This window comes from Amblyraja radiata, chromosome 19 (genome assembly GCF_010909765.2).
Source record: "Amblyraja radiata isolate CabotCenter1 chromosome 19, sAmbRad1.1.pri, whole genome shotgun sequence".
Classification (NCBI taxonomy): domain Eukaryota; kingdom Metazoa; phylum Chordata; class Chondrichthyes; order Rajiformes; family Rajidae; genus Amblyraja; species Amblyraja radiata.
Window position 1 is genome coordinate 35,178,411 of NC_045974.1, and position 14,565 is coordinate 35,192,975.

General features: G+C 44.2%; 1 protein-coding gene across 3 annotated transcripts in view; it reads left to right on the forward strand.

Moving 5' to 3' along the window:
* Positions 1–14,565, forward strand: part of lin7a (lin-7 homolog A, crumbs cell polarity complex component) — a 72,391-nt gene that overhangs the window by 14,915 nt on the left and 42,911 nt on the right. For all 3 annotated transcript variants that reach the window (XM_033038216.1, XM_033038218.1, XM_033038217.1), the window contains exon 2: positions 676–794. In XM_033038216.1, the coding sequence (XP_032894107.1) occupies positions 676–794 (119 nt within the window). The remainder of the gene's footprint in view (positions 1–675; positions 795–14,565) is intronic.

Below are 14,565 nucleotides of genomic sequence, written 5' to 3' on the forward strand. Positions count from 1 at the left end.
AGCCTTCACGATTCAGAATGCAAGTCCCTAACAAGATTCATTCATGTAAAAATGATTTATTGGTTTGTGGAAGTGTGAGAATGGTCAGCAATGTTCCTCTGAGGGGTAATGTGTTGTGCATTATCAATAAAGCTACAATTCTACCCATTTCACTGTTTTATTGGTTATGTTGCCAGATAAATAATTCAGCACTTGTGAGTTTAGGTCAATGTTGAGAGAGACTGTAAAATTTTAATTTGGTGCATTGTACCAGATAATTGGAAAGCTATGCTTTGTCACATAAAACTAAAATGGAAGGTATGGCCTTACAATCTGCCTGTGACACCAGGCTCGCACTAAGCATTGCTACATTTGGCTGAATATTTCTTCATTCACTTCAATCACCATAAAGGTGGCAGCCAAGAAAAAATAACTGTGAGAAAACTTGCACTTAGTAATTGGACAGTCAGTTCCGTCTTGTGTGCATCACACGTTGCAATTTAATTGAAATCTGAGGAAAATTGGGAATTCTGCAAAGTCTGCAATTCTTTTTCCAGGGCCTCTGTGCATCTGATGTGCTTACGCACAGAGGAGCCTTGATACTTAGTTATCGGAAAGCAAAATAAAGAATTTCAGTACTCCTCGCGTGAATGAGTAAAATCTTTTTGTTACAACTTCTGGCGTTTCTCTTTTCAGATGTGGCTCGAGCCATCGAATTGCTGGAGAAACTCCAGGAAAGTGGAGCGGTGCCAATCCACAAGTTGCAGTCCTTACAGAGGGTGCTGCAGAGTGAATTCTGCACAGCTGTCAGGGAGGTATGGAAGTCTTTGTTAGCCCAATGTAAAGCAACAGTCGTTTTCAGCTCGTGGCAGGAATCTCTTACAGCAAATATTTTTTGAAGCAATGTATGGGCAAAATAGATTGAAGGTGGAACAGCTGGGAAATGTCTACTAATCGTGGATATTAGTTGGTCTAACATCCACTGTTTTGTTTTGTGGAAGAGTGCTCAACCCTTTCATGCTGTATATACCTGCCTCCTGTTCCACTCCTTAGTAAGATAATGACTGATCATAGCTGATCATCACACAAAAAGCTGGAGTAACTCAGCGGGACAGGCAGCATCTCTGGAGTGAAGGAATGGGTGATGTTTCGGGTCGAGACACTTCTTCAGACTTTCCTGAATCATATATCGATCATATATCTTGATACTATTTTCTCTCCTTTTGTGACAATCCCTTGTCCCAATTAAACCTTTGCACTCCCTTTATCACACGTACATCTTCCTTAGTTGAGGGGAATCAGACTTTTACACAAGATATAATTTAGCATAGAGGTGTTTATTTTGGTACTAAATCCTCTTACTATAAAGTCCAACTTAACGTTTGCCTTCATAGAATGTTTGTTGCATTCGCACATTACCTTTCAATTATATTTATGCATCTTTCAATCTTGTGATAGCAAAAATGAAAGTGTATAATTTTGCATTTTCCCATGTAATATTAATTCTGCAATATCCTTGCCCATTTGCCAAGCGCACCTATATCACCAAAGTGCCTTTGCATCCTCTTTCATGACTCACATTGCTGTACAGTTTTTTTTATCAAGAACAAACTTGGATACATTACACACAGATCGCTCATCAAATCATTGACATTGGTTTTAAACCCAAGCAGGCCATGCCTCAGCACCAAAGCAGTCTTTTAGTAGTTTTAGTTTTTAGTTTTAGAGATACAGCGTGAAAACAGACCCTTCGGCCCAACGAGTCCACACCAACCAACAATCCCCACATGCTAACACTATCCTACACAAGCTAAGGACAATTTATAATTTTACCAAGCCAATTAACCTACAAACCTGAATGTCTTTGGAGTGTAGGAGGAAACTGGAGGCCCTGGTGAAACCCCACGCAGGTCACGGGGAGAGTGTAAAACTCTGTACAGAAACCATCCATAGACAGGATCGAACCCTGGTCTCTGGTGCTGGAAGGCAACATCTCTATCCTGGCCTTCTTCCCGACAAAGACCCACTTATTCCTACTCTCCACTTTCTGTGCAATATCAAAACCTTAACCACAACAGTGTATTAGACCTATAACTGTTGCTATAATCAAAGGTCTTATTGAAGGTCTTCTCAAAGTTTACAATTTCCTCTTTTTGCAGACTTTAGCCTAATACCTTGTTTTCCATGGACAATCATATTGCATTTAGTTACAGCTGCATTCTTAGCATGTTGTGAAATTTTGCAGTGCAAGAATGAGCTATTTATGATGATCTTGCCTGGTGTTTTTTCCGGGCAAGACTTTAGGAAAATGTTATCCAATTGGTTTCCACATCCTGGTTCCCAACCCTAAATTTTCAAATTACATTTCTGATGTTAATAAATTGAATTGTAAGCAATGTTATTAATTCATAAAAGTTGTATTGATGAAACGTTCTTGTGTATTTCCAGTGTCTGGCTTGATATGTTGAATATTGCTTTATTTTTTTCCCCTGGAGGTATCCGCTGTTTTACAAATCAATGATGTAGCTTTCTATTTACAGTCACATGCAAAAAAACTTTTTTTTTGACTTGGTGGAGATGCTATAATTTAATAAATTGGTGCAGAATGTGTTCTGACTGCACGGTCATGAAGTCAGAATTGTGTGGATGAACAGATAACTGAGCTTACATTGCTGGTGGATGAGGGGGGTTCCCAAAATGTAAACGTGTTTCTCCATATAACCATATAACAATTACAGTACAGAAACAGGCCACCTCTGCCCTACAAGTCCGTGCCGAACACTTATTCTCCCCTAGTCCCATCTACCTGCACTCAGACCATAACCCTCCATTCCTTTCCCATCCATATACCTATCCAATTTATTTTTAAATGATAAAATCGAACCTGCCTCCACCACTTCCACTGGAAGCTCATTCCACACAGCTACCACTCTCTGAGTAAAGAAGTTCCCCCTCGTACTACCCCTAAACTTCTGTCCCTTAATTCTCAAGTCGTGTCCCCTTGTTTGAATCTTCCCTACTCTCAATGGGAAAAGCTTATCCACGTCAACTCTGTCAATCCCTCTCTCATTTTAAAGACCTCTATCAAGTCCCCCCCCTTAAACTTCTGCGCTCCAAAGAATAAAGACCTAACTTGTTCAACCTTTCTCTGTAACTTAGTTGCTGAAACCCAGGCAACATTCTAGTAAATCTCCTCTGTACTCTCTCTATTTTGTTGACATCCTTCCTATAATTAGGCGACCAAAATTGTACACCATACTCCAGAATTGGTCTCACCAATGCCTTGTACAATTTTAACATTACATCCCATTCTCCCCCAGGCAATTACAAATATAATCCACACTTATGCCACTGTAGGTGATTTAACCAGCTGAAACAGTACCATTAGCCATAGATTCGACACTCACAAGATTATAAATGATTTCAGTAAACATTATTTTTAAATACTGTAGTCAGTGGGTATTGTCAGTGATTTCCAGTACTTAAGGTGGAAAATGTAAATTTTATTTAGGAAAAGTGTGCACTTCATTGAGACCAGATCTCCAGTGATTGATAAGGAAACTATATTAACTTTAACACTATCGGGAAAGCCGATTGATCCATGCGACGGTGACCATGGTTACAGGTCCTCCCGGGGCTGTCGGTGCAGCTGACATCATTCGCAGACTTTCCGTTCAAAATGAGCGGAGAATGCACTGAACTCATTGATGTGTTGATGATCCGTGTCTTGAAATCAATCCACCAACCTATTAGATCACTGTATTCATTTACATCTTCCTGGCTGCCTTTCCTTCGAGACTTGCAGGTCCTAACCACTATCCCATCAGTCCTCATATTTTCTGACATTCTACTCTGGTTTGCATTTTTCTGGCACTCTGGTTTAAACCCTCATGAGTAGCAGGTGCAAATCTTCCTGCAAGGATGTTGGTCCTCCTGAGGCCCATCACTGTACTACATCACCTCTGTCCCTGCGGAGAGCCGACTGGTTCAAAATTCTGAATTTTTGCACCCTGCACCTACTCCTCAGCCGTGCATTCATCTGTCCTGTCCTCCTATACCTACCCTCCCCAGCAGTTGGCACCAGTGCTAATCTAAAGAATATTACCTCCGAGGTCCTTTGTGCCCAACTCCCTACGTTCACTCTACAGAACCTTTTCCTTTGCCAAAGATAGACACAAAATGCTGGAGTAATTCAGCGGGACAGGCAGCATCTCTGGGGAGAAGGAATGGTGACGTTTCGGGTCAAGACCCTTCTTCACACTAGTCTGAAGAAGGGTCTCGATTCGAAACATCACCCATTCCTTCTCTCCAGAGATGATGCCTGTCCCGCTGAATTACTCCAGCATTCTGTGTCTATCTTCGGTTTAAACCAGCATCTGCAGTTCCTTCCTCCACTTATCCTTTGTCATTTGTGCCAACGTGCACAATGATTTCCAGCTGCACTCCTGGACACTGGCATCAGGGTGACAACATACCATCCGATAGTCCTGCCTGGGGCTGCAGAACTTCCTCTATGAATCTACTTTCAATGTATTGTTGATTCTAATTTTGTTTGGCTTTCTGGGATCATTAAGGGCACAATCGTTGTAAACATGTTTTCTTAAATTCCTCGAACACATTGAAACGCACATCCCCTGAACTTGCATGTTTCTTGAGTTTTTATCCATCGCGTGCATTGGCCAAGTTTGTCAAGTCTGTAGACATTTAGCCTAACTTTTCTTTCCGTGTGTTAATCTTCATCTGACTTTTATCAGCATCACCTTCTGTTTTGCTCTCCTTCACATGCTTATCTGGCTTCCCCTTAAATACAGCTGTGTTATGACTTCCAACGGCAGTAGGGATTTGCAGCAAAGCAATTTCATTAATGACTGTTTTTAATGAATCTCATGCTCAGGATAAAAGATCTGCAGGCAGGAATTGGTGATCACGGAAAAACTGTTGTGGAATTGTCATGCCGTGTGTTAAAAGCATTAATTTCATGATTAAAACCATTATACTAAAATATCATAAAATATACATGATTCCTTATACACAGCACTTTAGCCATTTGTTATAATTGAAATCAACACTTTTGCGGTAACAAGAGGTACAAATATTTTCATGTATGGTTAATAGAATTATTTGAGAATAAACTTTGCTTGATTTAAAAAAAAAGATATTGATTAGCTAAGTGCCGTGGGCATCAATAACTGAAAATGATCAATGGGTTGTCTGCATAATGAAGAGATGGTTTCCAGGTTCATCAGTGATTTGTATACAACGATTGCTGGATGTAATCTCAGAAAATTTGGCTTTATAAAGCGGAATTTAATTCTGAGAAAGATGATCTTGTCACTGGGCAGCAGGCTATTAATCATTACATTTATAGAACGCTGCTAGGCTCCCTAGGATTGTTAAGCTTTTGTGCAATTTTGAGTCTCCTGCAGGTTGATGGTAGATGTTCTGCTAATGTTCACATAATGATTCAAGACCACTGTTGCCAAATGCATATACTGTAATGGCGGTTTTGATAATTGAATGGTACATGTGTTTTTTTGTGTGAAATGCAGCACTATAAACAATAATTGTATGTATGTACTGATAGTCCATAGCGGTATAATATGGTGTTACTTAAGTAAAATCCATTTGCTCTACAAATCTATAAATAAAAAGAAAAAAATTAAGAGTTCATGTTATTAGACTTAGAGATACGGTGCAGAGACGGCCCCCTCGGGCCACCGAGTCCACGCTGATGAACGATTAACCCGGACACTAACACTATCCTGCACACCAGGGACAAAATCATAAGAGGAATAGATTGGGTAGACTCAAAGAGTCTCTTGTTCAGAGTAGGGGAATCAAGAACCAGAGGACATAGGCTAAAAGTGAGAGGGAAAAGACTTAATAGGAACTTGAGGAGTAACTTTTCATACAAAGGGTGATGGGTATATGGAACGAGCTACCGGAGGAGGTAGTTGAGGCAGGTACTATTGCAATGTTTAAGAAACAGGTGCATGGATAGGACAGGTTTAGAGGGATATGGGTCAAACGCATGCAGGTGGCACTAATGTAGATGGGACATGTTGGGTCGAGGTGTGTGTTTCCACACTGTAAGACTAGGGCCAATTTATAATTTTACCAACGCCAATTACCTACAAACCTGTATGTCTTTGGGATGTGGGGAGTAACCGGAGCACCTGGAGGAAACCTACGTGGTCATCGGGAAAACGTATAAACTCCATACAGACAACACCCTGGAGCTGTAAGGCAGCAGCTCTAATGCTATGCCACTGCCGCCCTTTGTGAAAAATAAAGTTGTATTTACCTTCATACATGATAATAACAAGATATTAATGTAATAGGCATTAGTAAAATGGTTGAAGACAGTTGAAATTGCAATTTCTGAAACTACATCATATTTATTGATGTTTAAAACTGAAATAACTGTATTTAATTTTCTTCAAGATGTTAATTGTCACCATTTCCCCCTTGCAAGGTTTTATCTTGAATCTATTATCCATTAAGACCAGTTATTAATTGAATTATGTTGTTAGAATTTATAACATAACAACATTGAACATAGAACCATAGAACAGTACAGCACTAGAACATGCCCTTTGGCCCACAATGTCTATGCCCAACATGATGCCAAGACAATCTCATACTGTATCTACTTGCACAAAACCTATATCCTTCCATTCCCTGTTTTGCCTATTTGCCAATCAAAAGTCTCATCAATGCCACTATCATAAATGCCTCAACCACCATCTGTGACAGCATGTTCCAGGTGCTCACAATCCTCTATGTAAAATTAAAAGTTGCCCCAAGCATCTCCTTTAAACTGCACCTCTCACCTTAAAGCTAAGCCCTTTAGTTTTATACTTTTTCAATCTAGGAAAAATGGTCTACTTGTTTGTTCTATCTATGTCTCTCGTTTTTATATACTTCTATCAGGTCTCCCCTCAATCTCCACATTCCAGAGAAAACAATCCAATCTGTGCATCCTCTTCCTGTAGCTAATACCGCCTAAACATGGCATAATTCTGGTGAACCTCCCCTGCATCCTTGCCAAATCTTCCATATCCTTCCTGTACTAGAACTGTATGTAATACTCCAAATGCGGCCTGAGCAAAGTCCTACAAAGTTGCTTCATGACTTCCTGACTTAAGGGAGACGTGTGCTGACTCAATGCCCCAACCTATGAAAGCAAGCGTGCAATATGCTTTCTTAACCATTCCATCTTGTCAGTTGTCACTTTCAGGAAGTTATGGACTTGGACCCCAAGATTCCTCAGTACATCAATGCTGTTAAGGGTCATGCCATTAATTGTATGTTTTCCCCTTGACCTCACACTTGCTCGGATTAAACTCCATCTGCCAATTATCTCCCCATTTCTGTCCCTAATCGATATCCTCTGTATATCTTGACAGCTTTCTTCACAGTCTGTGACCCCAGAAATCTTGTGAACTGCAAATCTACTAACCAATCCGTCTGCGTTTACGTCCATTTGATTTATATCACAAACAGCAGAGGCCCCTGTACAGATCCCTGTGGAAATCCACTGGTTAGAGACCAGCCTGAATATTGTCCTTCAACCATAACCCTCTGTCTTCTATCACTAAGCCAGTTCTGAATCCGTACGACCAAGTGACTGTTAATCTTGTGCATCGTAATCTTATGAATTAACCTACCATGGGAGACTTTATCAAATACCTTACTAAATTCTATGTAGACAATTTTCACTGGCCTATCCTCATCGATCATTTTCCTCACCTCAAAAAAGCCTCCTGCAATATATATATATATATATATATATCTATATATCTATATATCTATATATCTATATATCTATATATCTATATATCCCCACTCCCCCTCTCTCCCCCCCCTCTCTCCCCCCCTTCCCTCCCCCCCCTCTCTCCCCCCCCCCCCTCTCCCCCCCCCCCTCTCCTCCCTCTCCCCCCCCCCCAAAGTGGAATCCACCCAGTGGCATGTTTCAGTGCGTTGACGTAAGACAATACAAGATATTGTTGGTGTGATTTTGGTATCAAGCTCATGAACTTTAAGATTGTTGCACGGTTGCCAGATTGTCTCCTCAGTAAGAGAAGATAGACAAAAAGATTTTCTCCTCAGTAAGAGAAGATAGACACAAAATGCTGGAGTAACTCAGCGGGTCAGGCAGCATCTCTGGAGAAAAAGAATAGGTTACGTTTCGGGTCAGACCATTCTTCAGACTGAGCTGTCTTCCCACATTGGTGGATGTGTGGCGTCGGCTGTTAGATAGACCACTTATGGTCGAACCCTCGTCAGTGGTTACGAGGGCTGACACATGGCATCATGAGTTAAGGGGAGTGTCCTGCAACATAAGCATATCTCACCTTGAGATCAACCCAGTCGACAGGTAGCTGAGATGGAGACAACACTCTCGCTTAGCTACAGCAGCAATGACAATTATGTTAGTGGACCGAACTTGCATGTAACACCTGAAAAAAGCAACTGTTTATTCATCACGTTTGGTGCTGCTACTTTGGTGACCCCGACGATTCAAATTGGGATTTTGGATTTCTCCCGACACACGCATCCGCGGGTGACCTGATGTCTGCAGCCGACAGCCCAGCCCTGCAGAACGACGCTGCCGCCAACCCGGCCCTACCGTAAGGTATGCCACAAGCTGCCCAGGTCAAGGAGCTCAGCCCGGGTCTTGTGTGACGGTTACCAGGCTCTCCTGCATGACTTGCCCGGAGCCGACCACCAGGGCTGAGAGACCGCGGCTGCCGCTGTTCCCCACCAGCTGCTGCCCATTGGAGTTGAGAGGCCGCGGCTGCTGTCGCTCCCCCACCAGCCGCCATTCCCCCATCAGCTGCTGCAGGAGCTGGGAGTGTTGCAGCCCCCAGCATCACCGACGCCTGCCCAACGGCTCCGGGAGTGGTGAGAGAGTGGTCCCGCCCTTTACCCCGCCAGCCGCTGCTCAAGGCCTAGCCACCTGATAGGACGGGCCCAAAGACTTCCTTCTGCTCCTCACCGGCGTGGACCCCGAAGATCCATGGGCGCTGGCTGCCCATCCGGCCCAGCATCGGGGTGGAGCCTCGGCCAGTCGAGAATTGGCGGTCCCACGACGGATTCCCCGGCTGCTTCCAGCCTCCGCCAATGGCGCGGCAGCACAGCCGGTGTCCAACGGCAATGGTGGGTGGAGTCCCTACCAGCAGCAGTACGGCAATGCCGGCCGCCCCGCACACATCCGCGAATTACTTAGGTTGGCCACCTCAGCCGGCCGCCAAGATGATCGCCACGGCCTACTGCCACATGGCCGCCGCAGTGACTGCAAAAATGGCCGACGCAGCCGGCCTGAAAAGACGCTCAACCTTCCCTGATGGCCGTTAACAGCGTCACCTGCAGGTCGGCTGCCGTAACTGCAACCTGATCGCAGTCCACACCGCCGCCTTCTGGCCGGACGCCGTCCCTGCAGACTGACCGCCGGCACCAGCACCACCTTCAGGTCAGAGGCTGTCACTGCAACCTCTAGTTTTCCAGCACAGCTTCCCATCCTGCACCATGGACACTGGACAATTTGAACTTTCCTACCAGTTTGCACTTATTTGCTCACTGTAGTTTGTTTTGTTTCTTTTCACTTTTTTACACTGTATCACCACACTGGGTTTAGCAATCAGCATATCTATTTATTTATTTATTTATTTATTTATTTATTTTGCATTGTTGCCGATGTCTCCCAGCTGGTTGCCGTATTTCTCAGGACACGATCCCCTGCTGGTCGAGGAGATGCAACTGTGTCTCGTCCATCCGACGGCTTTTGCATTGGTCCCCTCGCACCCATCGGCATACGGCCGGGATGGCCCACAGCCGAAGCATAGACTGCGCGCGTGGGCCCCACCATCCCGACCCACCGCCTCCAACCCACAGCAGGAACCGCCCTCGGCCATGTTTGCGAACCTTCTTGTAGAAGGTTAGCACGTTCTATTCCTTCCTCCGGTTCTGGGGGGGGGGGGGGGGGGGGGGCTGTGGCATCAGCTGATAGTCCACTTATGGTCGAACCCTCGTCAGTTGTTATGAGGGCTGACACGTGATGTCATGGGTTAAGGGGAGTGTACTGCTACATAAGTGTATCTCACCTTGAGATCAACCCAGTCGACAGGTAGCTGAGCTCGAGACAACACCCTCGTTCAGCTACAGCAGCAATAACAATTGTGTTTGTGGACCAAACTTACATGTAACACCTGAATAAAGCAACTGTTGATTCACCACGTTTGGTGCTGTTACAGATGGATAATTTAGAAGCTTACAGGAGCTCTATCAATACCCTGATAACGATTGCAGATTTGTTTCAGTTCAGTTTAGTTTATTGCCACATGTACAGTGAAAAGCTTTTTGATATCAGTTGATATTGATGTGAAATCCTGAGTTTATTATAATAATAAAATTCATAATTTTGTGCATGCAATAAAGTAAAATATCGCCTTTGCTATTTGTGTTCACTATGCAGTTCCGCCAACACAAACATAAATGGCATCTTGAAATTATTTTTGGATCCTTGTAGAGCATCCGGGAATACCAAAGGTTGCTTTGTGATTTATTTTATTTTCAGTAATTTCAGTAATGTGAAATGCATCATTTCCAGGCCAGTGCTCCAAAAGATGCAACTCATTAATATGGTTATGCGCTGCAATTGAGACATCTTTAAATTAAATATATATATATATATATATATATATATATATATATATATATATATATATATATATATATATATATATATATATATATATATATATAACCAAGTGCAGACCCGTTGGGTCTGTTCCCCCAACGTGTGGTTGTGGGGAGGAGGTGGCATGCAGCGTCACACACTAACTACCCCCCCCCCCCCCCCCCTCCTGCACTCACGCTAATGGAGGGGAGGAGGGGGAGAGAGAGAGGAGGGGGGGGGGGGGATGAGGGAGGGGGGGGATGAGGGAGGGGGGGAGAGGGAGGGGGAGAGGAGAGGGGGGTGAGAGGATAGGGAGAGAGGGGGGGAGAAAGAAGAGAGGGGGGGAAAGAGGAGAGTGGGGAGAGGAGAGGAGAGGGGGGGGTGGGGAGGGGGGGGGGGGGGAGAGGGGGGGGGGGGGGGGTAGGAGAGAGAGTGCCTTTTTACTTCAACCCAAACCCAAACAACTATTTGCAGGCAGTGCTTTTTTACCTCTAACCATATTTTCATTTTCAAACCAAATTAAGGGTACTCACAGTGCTGTAGACATTTGTCAGTGTCATTCAAAGCTCTGATTGAGGCACACCACTTGCAGAGACTGATTGAGGCACACCACTTGCAGAGACTGATTGAGGCACACCACTTCCTGGTTTTATAGTCGCTCCCCCTCCCTCCAGCAGGGGCAGCAGAGAGAATAGGGAATGTTGTAAAAACATTAATATATCTGTCAATTTTCAGAGACGGAAAAATCCTCGGTACACAGGCGGCGGAGGGGGGCTCTGAGCGAGGTGGCCAAAAATGACGGCCGTAGGTGGCGGCGTACTCTCGGAAACCGCAGCACAGAAAGCCGAAACCGGTCAAGAACAGAGTTTTAGTAATATATTAGACCAAGTGCAGACACGTTGGGTCTGTTCCCCCAACGTGTGGTTGTAGGAGGGGGGGGGGGGGGGGGGGGGAGTCGGCATGCAGCGTCACACACTAACTATCCCCCACCCCCCCCCCGCACTCACGCTAATTGCACTCACACTTGATATTATATTAATATTATTAATTTGCTCCTTTTACCCCATAACCACCCTATCTACTGACGCATAGCCCCCAACTTGCAGTCACATCTAGAGAGGGGGGGGGGCGGGCGGGGGTAGAGAGTGAGGGCAGAGAGAGAAGGGGCAGAGAGAGAGACAGAGACACAGAGGGAGGGGCAAGAGGGATAGGGGGTGGAGAGGAGAGGAGGGTAAGAGGCAGGGTGGGTGAGGGGGGAAAGGTGGGGGAGGAGGGGAGGAGAGAGAGAGGGTGAGAGTGAGGGGGAGAGAGGGTGCTGAGAGGGGGGAGAGGGGGAGCTGAGAGGGGGGTGAGATGAGGGGAGGGGGGAGCGGTGGGGAGAGGGGAGGGAGGGTGGAGGGAAGGGGGTAGGGGTGTGTGGAGGGGAGGGGGACTTAGGGGAGGGACGGTGGGGGAGGGGATGGATGGGAGGAAAAAGAGGGGGGAGAGAGAGAGGGGGGAGGGGGGGAGAGGAGAGGGGGGAGGGGGAGAGGAGAGGGGTGAGGAGAGGGGGGGGAGGAGAGGAGAGGGGGGAAGAGGGGGAGAGAGGAGAGGGGGGGAGAGGAGAGGGGGGGCGGGAGGAGAGGGGGGGGGGGGGGGGAGAGGAGGGGGAGAGAGAGAGAGAAAGGGAGAGAGTGCCTTTTTAATTCAACCCAAACAACCATTTGCAGGCAGTGCTTTTTTACTTCAAACTAACTATATTTTCATTTTTAAACCAAATTAAGGGTACTCACAGTGCAGTAGACATTTGTTCAGTGTCATTCAGAGTGACAGAGACTAATTGACAGAGCTCCAGCTTGCAGAGACTAATTGAGGCACACCACTTCCTGGTTTTATAGTCCCTTCCTCTGCCTCCAGCGGGGGCAGCAGAGAGAATGGGGAATTTTGTAAAAACATTAATATCTCTGTCATATTTAATCGACGGGAAAAATCCTCAGCACACATATGGCGGAGGGGGGCTCTGAGCGAGGTGGCCAAAAATGACGGCAGTAGGTGGCGGCGTTCTCTCGCAAATCGCAGCACAGATCGCCAAAACCGGTCAAGAACAGAGTTTTAGTAATATAGATATATATATATATATATTTTAAAAATATTTTATTGGCAGCAATTGTACAACAACGTGACATTTTTACAGCTTTGTGAACAGCTTCGATTTTAACATTTTCCAAACAGAACATTAAATTAAGAAGAGGAGAAGGTGAAAAGAAAGAAAGAAGAAAATAGAGGAGATATATCTGCCAAACCACCCATAAGCCCGCTCACCCAGCCCTCTGATTAATTTCGAATTTGTGTTCAATATTGTGTTCAAGAAATTCAATAAAAGGAAACCATAATTTTTTTTAATGTCACGGTTTATCATTCAAGACAAACCTAATTCTCTCAGATGTAGTTTGTCCATCATTTCTGTAATCCACATCTTCACTGGAGGGACTGTAGTCTTTTTCCAGAATTTAAGTAAATTAAATTTACTGATAATAGACCATAATCGAGAAAGCATCGTTGAAAGGCCGTTAATTTGCTACGCGCCTCTGATATTCACCGTATTATCAATTTTGGGTCTGGCTCTAATGGGATTTTCAGTGTTTTGGAGATAACGCTGAGTACTTCTGTCTAAAACCGTTCTATTTTTGTACACAATACAAAACTGTGATTTAAAGTGGCTTCTCGAGACTGACATTTATCGCAAAGAGGGGAAACACTGGGGAAAATCTTGCTCAGTTTGGTTTTTGAGTAGTATAGCCTGTGCAGCACTTTGAACTGTATCTGGCAGTGCCTGGCATTTAAGGAGCAATAATGGATGTATTGTAAGCTTTCATCCTATATATCATTGGAGATTTGTTGACCCATCTCATCCTCCCATGCACGCCTGTAAACCTCAGATGATGCGGTGTTGATGTTTTGAAGGACATTGTAAATGTAGGATATCAACTTCTCTGTATCTGCATGTCTATTCAAACACTCATCGAGTCCATCTGGACTTGCAGTAGTGTTCTCTTGCCTGTATGTTCTCACCTCCTAACCTGGAGGTATCTGAAAAAATTATTAGTGTTTAGATCGTATTTCTCCCGCAACTCTTGGAAGGAGGAAAGGGTCCCCTTCCAATAAAGGTCTCCTACAGTGTTGATTCCCTTGTTCTTCCATTGGGTGAAAACACCATCTAAAGTAGAGGGTTTAAAAGAGGGATTGTTTGCAATAGGAAGAAGGAGAGACATGTCTCTCAATTTAAGACTGAGCTTCAATTGTTTCCAGATACGAATAGTACCATGTATTTATAGGGTTATGCTCATACATTGACTTATTCAGGGGTAAAGGAGGCAGGACAATCGAGCCTATGAAGAAAGGCAAGCAATCTTCTCTTTCCATTTTTAGCCAGTTGGCCTGTTGGTGCGAATCATCCAACCAGAAAATTATGGTTTTAATATTCGTTGCCCATCAGTAAAAGAGGAAATTGGATAAGGCTAGTCCTCCATTCTCTTTGGATTTGCACAGGTGTCGTTTATGTATTCGGTGGCTTTTGTAGTCCCAAATGAAATTAGTAACAATGGAATCGATTTTATTGAAGAAAGATTTGGGAAGATATATCTGTATTGTCTGGAATAGATATAAAAGCTGCAGGAGAAAGATCATCTTTACGGCATTTAGTCTGCTGAGGAAGGAAATAAGCAATGTTTTCCAAAATTGAATATGTATGGAGTTTTGTGATTAATGTACGGAAATTTGTTTTGAACAGATGGTAATGTTTCCTGGTAACGTAAACTCCGAGATATCTGAATTTGTCAGTAACAATTCTAAAGGGGAATTGTTGGAGCCGGGTGATGTCTTGTTAGTTTAATGGCATAAATTTGCTTTTATTCCAATTAATTCTG